The sequence below is a fragment of the Podarcis filfolensis genome (assembly GCF_964270895.1).
Source record: "Podarcis filfolensis genome assembly, chromosome: 6".
NCBI lineage: Eukaryota > Metazoa > Chordata > Lepidosauria > Squamata > Lacertidae > Podarcis > Podarcis filfolensis.
Window position 1 is genome coordinate 82,875,408 of NC_139609.1, and position 13,553 is coordinate 82,888,960.

General features: G+C 42.4%; 1 protein-coding gene across 6 annotated transcripts in view; it reads right to left on the bottom strand.

Annotated features, from left to right (window-relative positions):
* Window positions 1–3,626: 3,626 nt before the first annotated feature.
* Window positions 3,627–13,553, bottom strand: part of ZNF217 (zinc finger protein 217) — a 32,925-nt gene continuing 22,998 nt past the window's right edge. For all 6 annotated transcript variants that reach the window (XM_083618444.1, XM_083618446.1, XM_083618442.1 and 3 more), the window contains 4 exons: window positions 12,977–13,102; window positions 10,491–12,032; window positions 7,731–7,857; window positions 3,627–6,271 (listed from right to left, as the gene is read on the bottom strand). In XM_083618444.1, coding sequence (XP_083474570.1) covers window positions 7,748–7,857; window positions 10,491–12,032; window positions 12,977–13,102 — 1,778 coding nt within the window. In that variant the 3' untranslated portion in view covers window positions 3,627–6,271; window positions 7,731–7,747. The remainder of the gene's footprint in view (window positions 6,272–7,730; window positions 7,858–10,490; window positions 12,033–12,976; window positions 13,103–13,553) is intronic.

Genomic DNA, 13,553 nt, shown 5'->3' on the forward strand with positions numbered 1-13,553 from the left:
ATGAGGCGGGGGGGGGGGAGATGTGGTTCATGAGTAGAGCAAGTGCTTTGCATCCAGGTTTGATATCTCCAGGCAAGGCTGGAACCCCTGTAAACCACCTGTAGGAAATCTGCAACGTATAGACCAGTGTTTCCCAATCTCAGGTCTCCAGCTATTTTTGGACTATAAATCCCATCTTCCCTGACCACTGGTCCTGCTAGCTAGGGGTTATGGGAGTTGTAGCCCCAAAACAGCTGGAGACCCAAGATTGGGAAACACTGATATAGACTGAATGAGCCAGCAAAACTATTTTTGATCAGCACCTCTCACTCACCTGACATCAGGCAAGGGACAGGTAAAGCCTTGGCACACATGTAAAGCACACAGCTTAGAGCGCACCGTTGTTCTTTTGCAGCAGAGCTCCAAATACAGTGCTATTTAAACTTTGGTGCAGAATGCATGCCACATTACTTTCAGAAGGGATGCAATCCACCTACTGTTACGTGACAACAGATATTTGTACAGATGGCCAGCTCCACCCACTTGTTCCATTTGGACCATAGATGCCTGGTCACTTTTTGACCCAGCCTACCGGCTGAAAGTGGTTATCCAGACCCTAGTGCAAACAATACTGAAGCACATGAAGCAATGGGTTAACAGCTTCCTATGTCCCCAGGTCCCCTTCATGGATCACTGCCTTGCCGTGGCGAAGGGGCTTGAATAACTCAGAGAAGCTATGAGCTATGCCATGCAGAGCCACCCAAGATGGACAGGTCATAGTGGAGAGTTTTGACCAAACATGATCCACCTCGCAGAGCAGAGACATCACCTTGCCAACAAAGGTCCGTATAGTTAAAGCTATGGTTTTCCCAGTAGTGATGTATGGAAGTGAGAGCTGGACCATAAAGAAGGCTGATTGCCAAATAATTGATGCTTTTGAATTATGGTGTTGGAGGAGACTCTTGACAGTCCCATGGACTGCAAGAATATCAAACCTCTCCATTCTTAAGGAAATCAGCCCCGAGTGCTCACTGGAAGGACAGATTCTGAAGCTGAGGCTCCAATACTTTGGCCACCTCATGAGAAGAGAAGACTCCCTGGAAAAGACCCTGATGTTGGGAAAGATGGAGGGCACAAGGAGAAGGGGACGACAGAGGACGAGATGGTTGGACAGTGTTCTCGAAGCTACCAGCATGAGTTTGACCAAACTGCGGGAGGCAGTGGAAGACAGGAGTGCCTGGCGCGCTCTGGTCCATGGGGTCACGAAGAGTCGGACACGACTAAACGACTAAACAACATGTCCCCAGGTGCTTCTCTCTTCCTTTACAGGCATTTTTAACCCTTCTGTCTCCCATGGAACCTTGTAAGTAAAGCAGTTTACATCGTAAATATATGCACGGTACCTGAATCTGTAGTCAAGGCTCAACAGAACAAACAACCAGACACCTGGGAGTTGCAACTGAGCAGGGGAGACAACAGGACTGGCTCTCTGCTTTGGGGTCAGCCACTCCCTGCTATCCTCAGCTTTTTGTTTTTAATGCTGTCCTCCAGGGATGGGGAGCCAGTGGCTTACCAACCGTTCTTGGTCTCTCGATTCCCATCAGCTGCAGTCAGAAAGGCCAACATCTGGTGAGGAGCACAGGCCCCCCATTCCCGATTTATTGTAAAGCTGCTGTGGAGAGAGTGAGTCAGGCAGCGAATGGGAGCACTGACCTGTGGTCTGATTTGGCATGAGCTACTTTCATCTGTTCGTTGTGAGCATTAATCAGGCAGTAGTCAATGCTCACGGTGCCAATACTTGCTTTAGAAGAAGCCGATGTGTACACTTGTAATGTGTGTAAAACTGCTTGTATGAAACATCTCTTGGATACAGTAGTCACATTAGTCCTCCGGGTTTCTTTTTGGCAGTGATCCAAACAGCTGCAAGGAGACCTTCTTCACCTGAGAAATATGCATAACCAACTCCAGGAGAAGCAAAAGCCTCTAGGAAGATTTCGCTTCCCAAATTGCTACCTAATTTTGAGAGGGTGCCTGTCAGATACAAAAAGTGATACTTTCATGTTTCTGTATGGAAGAGATGTATCCTGTTTTTTAAAGCTACTTTAATGTACAAGTTTGTGCCCTTTTGCTGATCAGACGTGCATGTTCCATTTGTGAATCACACTCGGAAGAAACTGCAGAGGAAGCTTCAAACTGGCTTTGTACGATAGTTTTTCAATCTTTTCCCAGCTGATTGTACTTTTTAAAAAATGTGCCAAATGATTTTTTAAATAAATCAAAGTGTGTGCTTAATTTTTATTTTTAAGGCAGATTGCCTGCATGGCACACAGAAGGAGACACAAGAACCAAATCTGCATTGGAATCGCTGATTATAAGATTAACAACATAGCAAAAGTGGGAGGAAATCAAACTCAGCTCCATGTGATAATTCTTATGAGACTGTTCTTTTTGGAGACTTTCTTAGTACTCGCCTGGCACCTTCATTACATATCTTTAGGAGCCAGACAAAAACATTATATCAATCTGTCGCCTTTTCAACTCCGTATGGAAGGTATTGTTTTTGTTTGTTATTATGGTATTTTTTGTGTTTTTATATTGATCTTTGGATGAAGGCTGGTATAGAAATTTAGTAAATACTAATAAATAGTAGAAGTACAACGAGACATTTTCTTATTACTAATGCATACACCTGCTTGACCTCTGCACCCATTTTCTAGGGGGAAGAATAAAAATGCAACTTGCGTGACAATGCTATACCTGCCTTGAAGATTAATACTACATCGTGGATATTTTGTGTGTGCAGTCAAGATGCATTTCTAAAATTGAAGTTCAAACACCACAGTAATGTCAACCATGAGAGAAAGGGCTCTTTCCCTCTCTTGAGCAATGAAGTGAAACTTGGTATTTACTTGTATTAGTTCTAAAGTGAGCCCTTTCCATTTATTTTCACTTAACTACTGGGGCTGCATATAGCAGACCTTGCCCTTTCCCTCATTCAGATTCCAAAGAACTGATAATGAAGGAAGAACACCTATCTGTTGAATCAAAGGACCCCCCCCCCAAATAAAGTATTTTAAAAGTAATATTGACCACCAGTACCGCAAGCAGACCCCAAAGAACGACTGATTCAAGTACAGGTTAAGAATATAATTCGTTCTGGAGGTCCATTCTTAACCTGAAACTGTTCTTAACCTGAAGTACCACTTTAGGTAATAGGGCCTTCCGCTGCCATCACGCCACCGCTGTGCGATTTCTGTTCTCATCCTGAAGCAAAGTTCTTAACCCAAGGTACTATTTTTGGGTTAGCGGAGTCTGTAACCTGAAGTATCTGTAACCTGAAGCGTCTGTAACCCAAGGTACCACTATATACGGTATATTTTAAAAAGAAACCCTAGTAAACTTTTGAAAACAACCGAGACTCCCTCCACACACACACACACACCCCCGCTTGACATCAGTTTTACTACTTCACTTTGCTCCATAAATCCCCCTAAGACACTCCTCAGTAATTTTCTTGCTTTAGTCCTCTTGCAGAATGACCGTTCAGTACTTGGAATTTTGCATGCAACTTGCGTTCAAACAAAAACCACGCAACCACCCTGTAAAATTTTGACTAGTGTTCAGAAAGTGAAACAAGGACGAGAGTATTTGCAAAAAAAACACCAAGTTGTATTTACATCCACATGTAATAACATATTCCACTAAACTGAAAACACATCATAAATTAAATGACTTGAATTGGTGTCTACAGCCTGACAAACTTAAGGGAGGTTCCACAATTAAAACAAATCAAGATGGTAGGAAATAAATACAACAAATTGATAATTTGTACCAGTATACTCATTGCTATTGCAAAACAAAAAACAAAAAAAACCAGTAGTATCCCATAGTTAATACTGATGGGCAAAACCTACTTTGGAGACCAGGGCTGCAATCTACAAAGCTCTGCTGCTGCAGATCCTCTGTTTTGACAGGGCTTTCATGGCACTCCCGTGTGGAAATGCTTGGGTTTACAGCTGTAATTGAGGGCATCTCTTGTGTTAACTTCACAATATATGAGCTGCTTTGCTTTGTGCTGCAAAAGGAGCACTGGAAACCCCAGGCCATGGGGAAAGGGTCCACCAGTGTCTCCCCTTCCGGAAACCAACCCAGCAAGTGCAGGACTTATGATATTATTTCTGCAGGGAAGGAAGAAGCTTGCGCTGGAGCAGCTCCAGTGACATAATAAAGGTAACACGAGAGAGATGTCCTGAATCAAATTTGAAAGCGTTCTTCGTTCTCTTCCATACTGAAAAGAGACTGAGAGTTTTAGAAAAACTGCACCAAAACGAAGAGGAAGATTCTTTTAAAAACATACAAACTATAGTTAAACATAGCCCTGGTCTTTTATATTTTAAGATTTATTACTTGAAGAAAAGGATACAGACAAGTTATTTTACACATCCTATAAGACTTGTTGAAGGGTAAGGCAAAAATAGAATAACCATCTTCCACGCAAATTTATCTTCAAAAAATAGGCTATAAAAGTGCAAAACTAGGAAAACAAATCTAGATTTTATGTACATATGGCTCAGCTTATGAACAGGAAAATGGTAAATTGTGTACAATTTCCTGATACACAGCACTTCATTACATTGCCAGTTTTACAGAGACATCAAAATTACATATCCCTTAATACACAGGAAGTAAGAAATTAATTTAAAATGTCTCAAAGTTGCATATGGGGTTGTGGGGTAATCGCCAAGAAAGTCTGTGTTCTGCTGTTTTACATCTGATAAGAAACACACAATCAACAGTGCAAAAATTATTTTTGAAACCATTTGTTTCCTGGAAATGTTTGACATCCAAACCCAAAGAAAAGAATGAGTCATTAAAGGCTTCACATGCTGTATCATCAATATGCACAGCACCATGGCTGGTAACAAGACGGCTCTTCCATTCATTATTGTCATGTGCAATGGAAAAAATATTGGGTTCATAGACACACAAAAAACCCCAACAGTTCCTTGAATAGGCTATCAAAAAACTTGGGGCTGCACTGCATGCACAGCACACAGTTCCAAATGTAAAGGAGTGGGTCCCTAAGTAAAGCCACCACCATTCCTCTTTGCTTTGGTGAATATAGCCCTGGGCACAATGAAATGTGCAGGCCATTGCCTTCAACATGGGAAGGCCCACAGTTGCCCCATATACACAGATCTGTGGAGGAGTGGGGTGAGGTGGGAGGGGGAGGCGAGACAGGCCTTCAGTTGAAAGTAATGGCAGTGCACATGACATTATATTCTGGCCCAAAATGGACAGGAATGTTGGGGTGGGCAGTGGAATAGGACTTCATAGTACCATGTGGAAATCTTTTCCCATGCATACAGCTACATGAATGGGTGGGTCATGTCCTTGCTTTGGCTGCTGGACAAACAAGGAGTACTATATTTGCAAACATAAAGTTTTGTAACTGGTACAAGAAGTTGCATCAGGGTTCAACAGGAATGCTGTTTTCTGCTTCAGGCATATGTACAAAATATTTTAAAGCTATGCATTTTTGCAATATGATCCATTTGTGGAGTCAAAACTGAGTATTTAGGAGGAAGAGGGGTAAACTGAATCTCTCTCATGCAAGCACAAGTCCCTCTTCAGTAATAGCTTGGAGGCCAAAAAGCATTTTATCTGAATTGTGACTGCATGCCAAGGATTATGAGACGTGTTACTCCCTATTGATAGAAAATAAAGTACACGGTTTCTTTGAAAAGATTGTGGTACTTGTGTTAATGTTTTTGCCTTATTCCAACTGGTATTTAAACTGCATAAGATGAAAACAAAAGTATGTTGTTCATTTGGAAACGTTTTCAAAAATGTACATAGGTTAAAGCACAAAACAAAATTTGACAAACTACTACCCTTATACAAAAATAATCCCAGTATTTAAACCAGACACACTCAATGCACAGATTTACCTGAGGTGCAAGGGTTACACACAGCTTCTAAATTGGATCTCTTTTCAGCAGCACTCAAGTATGCAAAAATATACTTTATATTGAATATTTGGTCAATGATAATTCTGAGAAAAAATATTATTCTAGATCAGGAACAGATGCATTTGCCAGTTCTTTGCAAGCTAGTCTCGAGAAGACAGTGTTTAGGTCCACAATGTACAAATGGGGTCAGACCTTCCATTACAGAACTGTAGTGTTTCTCTCTATACAACAGTACAATCACAGCTTAGTTTGGTAGCTTTCATCATTCATTATTCTCAAGAGATGAACTGCAAGGGAAATCAAAATTTGCATCTTCATACCTGGAACACACAAACAAAAAGGGTTCTATGGCAATGATTCACAGCAGGTACAAAAAAGGAGCATAGTGGGGCTGAAAACTTCAGAAGAAGAAGAAGAAGAGTTTGGATTTGATATCCCGCTTTAGAAGGAGTCTCAAAGTGGCCAACATTCTCCTTTCCCTTCCTCCCCCACAACAAACACTCTGTGAGGTGAGTGGGGCTGAGAGACTTCAAAGAAGTGTGACTAGCCCTAGGTCACCCAGCAGCTGCATGTGGAGGAGCGGGGAATCGAACCCGGTTCACCAGATTACGAGTCTACCACTCTTAACCACTACACCACAATGGCTCTCATTCAGAAATAATACTACTTAGAAGTGATTACAAATGTAGGAAAAACTGTGTTGAACTTTAGGCTACAGATTATAAACTCTGGTGGCAGAACAAGAAAATAGCACACACACCCCTTGGCAAATTCTCCCCAATTACATAAAGGAATGCTTGATCAGCGACACATTGCCATTGTGTTACCCATTTCCCCTCAATCTTGCCTTACAAGAGTTATATTTTAGTTTTAGTGCACTACCAAGGACCTGAATGTTCCAGTAAAATGGCCTTAACCACGTACCCTCTTGTAAACCAGTCAAACTGGGGGGGGGGGGGTCAAGCAAGGTAAATGAAGGACACACACTTAGAAAACTAAGTAAGAAAACATTTCCAGGAAGGTGAAGAGGGGAATCTTCAGGTGAATCATACACTATTTGAGATATGTCAACACACAAACATTGTTACTTTGCAAAGTGTTGATACTTAAAACTGTTAGGGGCAGCAATACAGGACAACCCTGACCGCTGGAATATCAAAGCTACTGGGCCAAAGCCATTCATTCAATAAGCCCAGTAAGAGTGCTTGGTAACTCAGACTCATATTTACATAACAGAGCAAATCCTCTCACACAGCACCCTTTTCTCCTTAAAATGGAGAAACCACACAGCTTAGGGCTGCACCCTAGTTTCTCAGACAGACAGGCAGCAGGACCACAGAACAGAGAATATTTAAACTGAATAGTTCTGGGTAGCCATCTCAATTACGAAAGTTGAGCATAAGCAAATCAAAGCATTATTTTAGATACCATGAGAACAGGAATAAACCAGTGCCTTTCAATAAAGATTCTGTGCTTCGCATAAAGAAGCAAAGCTCTTAAAACTCACCGAAACTAAACTACAACAGGATGGCACAACATATAATGAGCTGCACGTCACAAGCATGCTGGACAGTAACTCCTTTTTAGTTGTATCTCATGATATTTTTACATTTTGACCACTGATAAGCACATAATGCCCACTTTTTGTTCTGGGATAAGAGGGTCTGCAACTATCAATTCTCATGACTTTTTTGTGTTCCTCCTGCCAATATGTGAATTGTGGGGAGGGGCGAGAACCTTATTCCCGAGGTTAATTTTTTTAATAAACAAGTTGTTTACCATTCATTGTAGCAAAATCATGTTCTCTTGTCATTCAGTCGATTATGTGTATTGCCAATAAGCCTCTCGTAACCTCTTTTCTGCAGCATGGTGCTAGACAAGTGTTGATACGACACTGGCCTTTTTCCTAATAAAAAAAAAAAACACCAGCACATTAGAAGACATTACCAGTAAGGCCAGAAATAGCCACAAAACTTATTTCAAGAACTTAGTGAAATAACCATGGCATTCTTCCTCTGCCCTTGCTCAAATGAATAACTTGTCTATAAACACACTTTTTGCAACTACATTTTGATCGTTTTCATGAACTCAGCTGGATCTATCTTGAATGCAAAATGCTGGAAGAATTACTTCAGATGATGATAATAATCTGCATACCTCAACGAAACACAATGGTCAGGAGCCAATGAACCATGAATTTTTTTGCACAAGCTCAAGGCGGGGGGGGGGGGTTGCTACACAGTAGCTTTCCCCTCAAAACAGCACCAACTGCTTTTGAAACCAAAAGCAGTTTGTAGCATGACATGAATCCAATTGTTTTAAAGCTGGGTGGGAGGTGCAAAAAAATGTTGTAAGACTAGCACAGATTCCTTGCACAAGCCAAATCAAGCTCCCGTTTTATGCACTGTTACCAATTTGTTTCCACAAGACAACTGACTTGCTATTTTTATACCCAAATTTGGGGAGGACGGGACTTGTGCTGGAATAATAACCACGGGAATGCAGCTTTATTGCAAAACAAGGCAGCGAGTTTGTAGAACCGTGGGTTCAAATCATCTAGCGAAAACCCTGGCCTGAGGCAGCAAAGCACTTTAGCCGCTTTGTCCCAACTCTTAGCATACATAATTTCCTGAAGTATTCAAAACAAATAATCCGATTGAGACCACTCTGGAAAACAGGAATACAGAAGCTGCACAAGAGGGATCTGAACACATGGAGAAAGCCTCGTCACCATTACAAGCCATGAAAATGTAGGTGCAGGCACTTCCCACATGCTTCCTCATGCTTTCTTTATTCTTACTTCACTGCAGCCAAGGGCGAATAGCAATTATATATCACTAATGAAATTCAGGAACTGCTCCTGTGACATACAACCATAGTAAGTCCATACCATCGCAGAGATAAAGCAACATGAGCCACTACCATACTACTGCTTCATGTGGTGCATTAGTCACATGATTCAGGCAAGTGCTGAATCAGCACACGGCATGGCTGGAAAAATCCCAGGGGTCCAGTAGCTGTTGATGGCATCCCCTTTCCCTTTTTTAATTTAGGTGTGGGGACCTGTGAAGGGTCCTGTGTTTTGGGGGGGGACCTGTGAAGAGCCCAGCAGCTCCAGTGCCACCATCTTCACTAAACCCAATGCCCTACCCAAATGTGTAATCCCTCCGCAATTTCAGTTTGCAGCTCTGAAGCATTCTGGGGAAATGAAATCTGCGGCTGCAGCCACGTGACCGAACCTAGTGCTTCCCTGTGCTGAGGAACCTGGAGTTCCGCTACTTTCAGTACTGCATGGCCCCCAACTGCTGTCTGTTCCCACTTGTGCCTGTTGCTGCTCCCCTTGCACCTGGAAAACTATTATTTCAGGAGGGGCAACAAGGCAGCATTTTAGTGAGAGTACTTTGTCCCAGGTACTCTCAAGCGTTGTGCTGGCCCTGGATCTAAGTCCAGGTTGCACATCTTGTGCTGATGCTTTTTTCTCTGAGCTGGCATACATATACAGGCAGTCGCCATTTTGTGTGGGGGTTCCATTCCTGGCCCCCAAGTGCGCATAAGCCCATACTGTTCTGCCCTTGTTCTGGATTCAAACAACCCATACGTCACTGGTCACATGTCAACTGGACATGCACAAAATGGTCACCACCTGAACCTAAAGACTCAGGCCAGCAGGTGTGGTCACCAGCTATACACATGAATTTGGCATGTCTGCAGCCTTCTCCAACCTGGCATAGGGCATAACTCTTCTTTCTAGCTTTAAGAAGTTACTGACAAAGTTTAGAAAAGGAGGCAGGGAGTCCCACACCTAGCCTCCCCCAACCCACCCAGTGCTGTATAACAAAGAGCAGGAACTAGGGCTCTGTTCTCCCTCCCTTAATTTTTTATTAATTGTTCTTTTTTCCTGCCCTGCCCTTCCTCCCAAAAGAGCGCCCAGGGTGGCTGACATAAAATCTACATGCACAACAGTTTCTGCAAAACAGAAACTATGCAGCTTGAAGGCAGCTGCTCTTAGCAACATGCTGTGTGAAAACATAGTGTGGTGCCAAATCCCTGTCTTCTGGTAATGTAAGCCCTTGGGGAAGTAAAGGAGGCGGTAAGTGATCACTCTCATTTTTTTAAAAAAGAAATTATTACTGGTGATTGGTCAGAAAAAGAAAAACAGAGTGACCTATCTTACAATGTCTAGATGGGAAATTTTTGGGTTCACAGTGGAAGCCATGCGTTGATCTCCTCTGGGGCAGAAGTCAAAATATCCCACAAAGAAATCCAAGTTTTTGCCATAGTTGTGATTGGGCACCACTTTGTAGCAGCAAGTAAATATATGTCTGCTATCCTATTTTCCCCCAGATACATTTAATAAGCCCAGGATTAATGAGACAACAGCAATCACATCCAAGTTCTTAAATACACACTGAGGATTAGATAAATGGCTGGTAAATTCTAGTTTTTGTGAGCAGTGCAGTCACTTAAAACATGATAATTTGATTCAGCAAGCAGAAAGCATTAGTTTGTTTTTAAAGTGCTGAAACACAATGTGAATACCTTCTTTTGAAGAGCTGGGGACTTGGCTGCTACTTGATCCACAGGAACTGTAATATGGCCCAGGACCATATGTTTCGTATGGCTTCAGAATAGTCACTGGATTTATAGCATCTACTTCAGAGCTCATGAGCCCTTGTTTGGCTGGGAGGAATGAGGCAGCAGGTTTGGTGTGTGAATATTCCTGAGGTAGCAGACCTGCATATCTGCCTGCAATATGTAATCTGCCAGCATCGTTCCCTCTCCGATACAGCATAGGGTCAATCTGTTCTGGAGCCAAAAGATTAGACCTTGCTCTTTTAGAAGGCAGTCCATCAAATTCCAAGTTTATATTCCCTGCAGGTCTGTTACTGAGAAACTCTATTCCTCGATTGCTTGACCAAGCAGATTCGTTCAACGGAGTCTCAAGAGAGCCATTTATGTTGCTACTTGCTATGCCTAATTGAGAAGCCAAAACTCTTGCTTTAGGATCCAGCTTTTTCCCTCTATCCTGTACAGGAGTGCTACTGGGGCTGTTGTGGGTTTCATGCTGTGGTCTAGAGCTAGTAATCTGACCTCCAATCACTTGCAGTTTGCATGATTTCAAGTTACTTGGTGCCGAGCTGCTAGAGTTCAACGCTGAAAAAATGGGTGCTTTGCTCCGTAGAGTGGGACAATGTTTAGCCTTCTCCACATGCGGGGATTTTGACTGGGTAGGCAAGGAAGTCTTGATTTTCCCAGGGTTAAGAGGCAGAGGGTGCACATCCTTTCCCAGAAGATAAGGTGGGCATCCAGTACGTCTGGCTTTAAGAGCTGCCCTATTTCTGATGCTATTTTTATTAGCAGCGTTGGAATTATTGGGGGGCTTATGCATCAATCGCCGGTGCATTATTAGAACCTCTGGATATAGTGTTCGGTAAGTACAAAAGGAGCAGGTGCTGGTTGCTAAGGAGCACTGAGAGGCAGCAGTTACTGAAGCATCCAGAGAACAGCCAGTAGATAAATTTAAGGGCTTTTCTTGAGCTATTAGTCTGCATTTCGAGTTTTCTGAAATGTCGCTTAGAAGAGCCATATTTGTTTCACTTTTCACAGCACCAGAATAAAGCACACTTTCTGGCAAAACATAATTCCTTTTCTCAGACCTATCAACGTGCTTGTTTTCCTGAAGCTCTATTTCAATTTTTTCCAACTTTAAGTTTTCAAGGCATGGAACTGATGCACCATCATTTGAGCCACCATAGTTTGTACCTTTATTTGTGTCCTGAGTGATATTGTTCAGTGCAGTCTGAAAAGAGGAAAGCATTTCTTTCTGCTGTTTTACAGGTGGGCCTCCTTTAGCATCTTTGGCATCTTCCAGGAGCCTTTTCAGATTTTTGGTTTCCGGAACACAATCGCCGACTGGCAAAAAGCCCATCTCCTGAGAAGATAGCAAACCTTTACTGTCAATTTTCACATCTGCTGCAGCTTCTGTTTGCTTGTCCTTGTGGTGTCTCTCCAAGTGATATCGCAAAGATGTTTTCTGGGCTGCTGCATACTCACAAAATTCACATTTGTATGGTTTTTCACCTGAAAGAGTTACAAACGAGAAGTCAGAGCTGTTACCATTTCCCTCTGCTAAAAGAACACAAGAAGGGAATCTGTGCTATCTTTTCCCATCTCCACTAAATATGCTGGGGGAATCAATATTTTGCCAAAATCTAACACTGGAGCTTCACTAAGTACTAATATCTCTTTGATTTAGAGGAAGTTTTAGCTGCTTTAGTTTAGATGACCATTTTGCTAAACACATGACAAAAGTAAGGATAAACAACAAAGCATATAGCCAAAGTGATAATCCTCCCTATAGTTGCATACATTTTCAAGAGGTCAGCATCACTGTGTGAGTCTCTTGGTTAGCCAGGATTGAGCCATGTAGCCGTAAGCAACTGAAGCTGAACACTAAGGAGTGCCATCACATCCTTCTGGAATAGCATAAGGCATGTCAAGGACCTTTACCACACTCCCCCACCCTCAAGCAAGTGGCAAAGCAACTTGAGAATTTCCACGTCCTTCTACAAGCTAAATCTCTGAGGTGGGCTCTGAGCCATCAATGTTGATGAAGATGCTTACATTCCTGGAGTCAATATGGAAGTGTAACAGCCTCTCCTCCCAACACACATATAGCTTCTAGCACTGAACATCACAGTTCTCTGCAGTTCACTGAACACCACATACTATGGAAAGAGACTAAAATCTTAAAAGGCAAGCAGCAGTGCTCTCTTATTTGTAAATCCCTCAATTTCCAATATCCTTTCCAGTTGGCTCACAATTCTGGACATTTGGAGTTAATAGCGTAGCTCTTAACCACCTCATCTGTCTAGAGGTCACAGCTAGGGGCTACTGTATTTCCTCAGCATGCAGTAAGCTGATCCTGGGAAGTGTATCAAACACCAAAGCTGGAATTATCCTAATCATGAAATTTCCTTCAGTTCAGGCACCAACCAATGTGAAGAGAGTTTAATTCATTTTACCTGTGTGAGTTCTGAGATGAATATTGAGGTAATAGTTTGAGCGGAAATACTTCCCACAATAGCTGCATTCTCTAGAGGCGCCAAGGTTTTTAACTTTTGCCCTTTCTATGCCATCTTCGTTCTTATCTTTGGAAAGAGGAAAAAAAGAAAAAACACAGACAAACCATGTTATAACAGTGAATACAGTGGTACCTCGGTTTTCGAACAGCTTAGTTTCCCGAACAACTTGGAAATTGAACACTGCAAACCTGGAAGTCAGTGTTCCAGTTTGCGAACTTTGCTTTGGAAGCCGAATGTGCTCCTGAGCTTCCATTTGTACTGTTGTGCTGCTAATTTGCGCCCCCCCCCATCATAATTAAAGCTTCCTGCCTTCCGTTTGTACTGTTGTGCTGCTTATTTGTGTGTCCCCCCCCCCATCGTAATTAAATCTTCCTGCCTTCTGTTTGTACTGTTGCGCTGCTTATTTTCGTTGTCCCCCCCCCCCATTGTAACTGAAGCCTTCCATTTCCAATTGCAGTGTTCTGAGGTGATATTTGGTGCTTTTGTTTTTGCTTTTTTTTTGCATTTTTGTTTATGT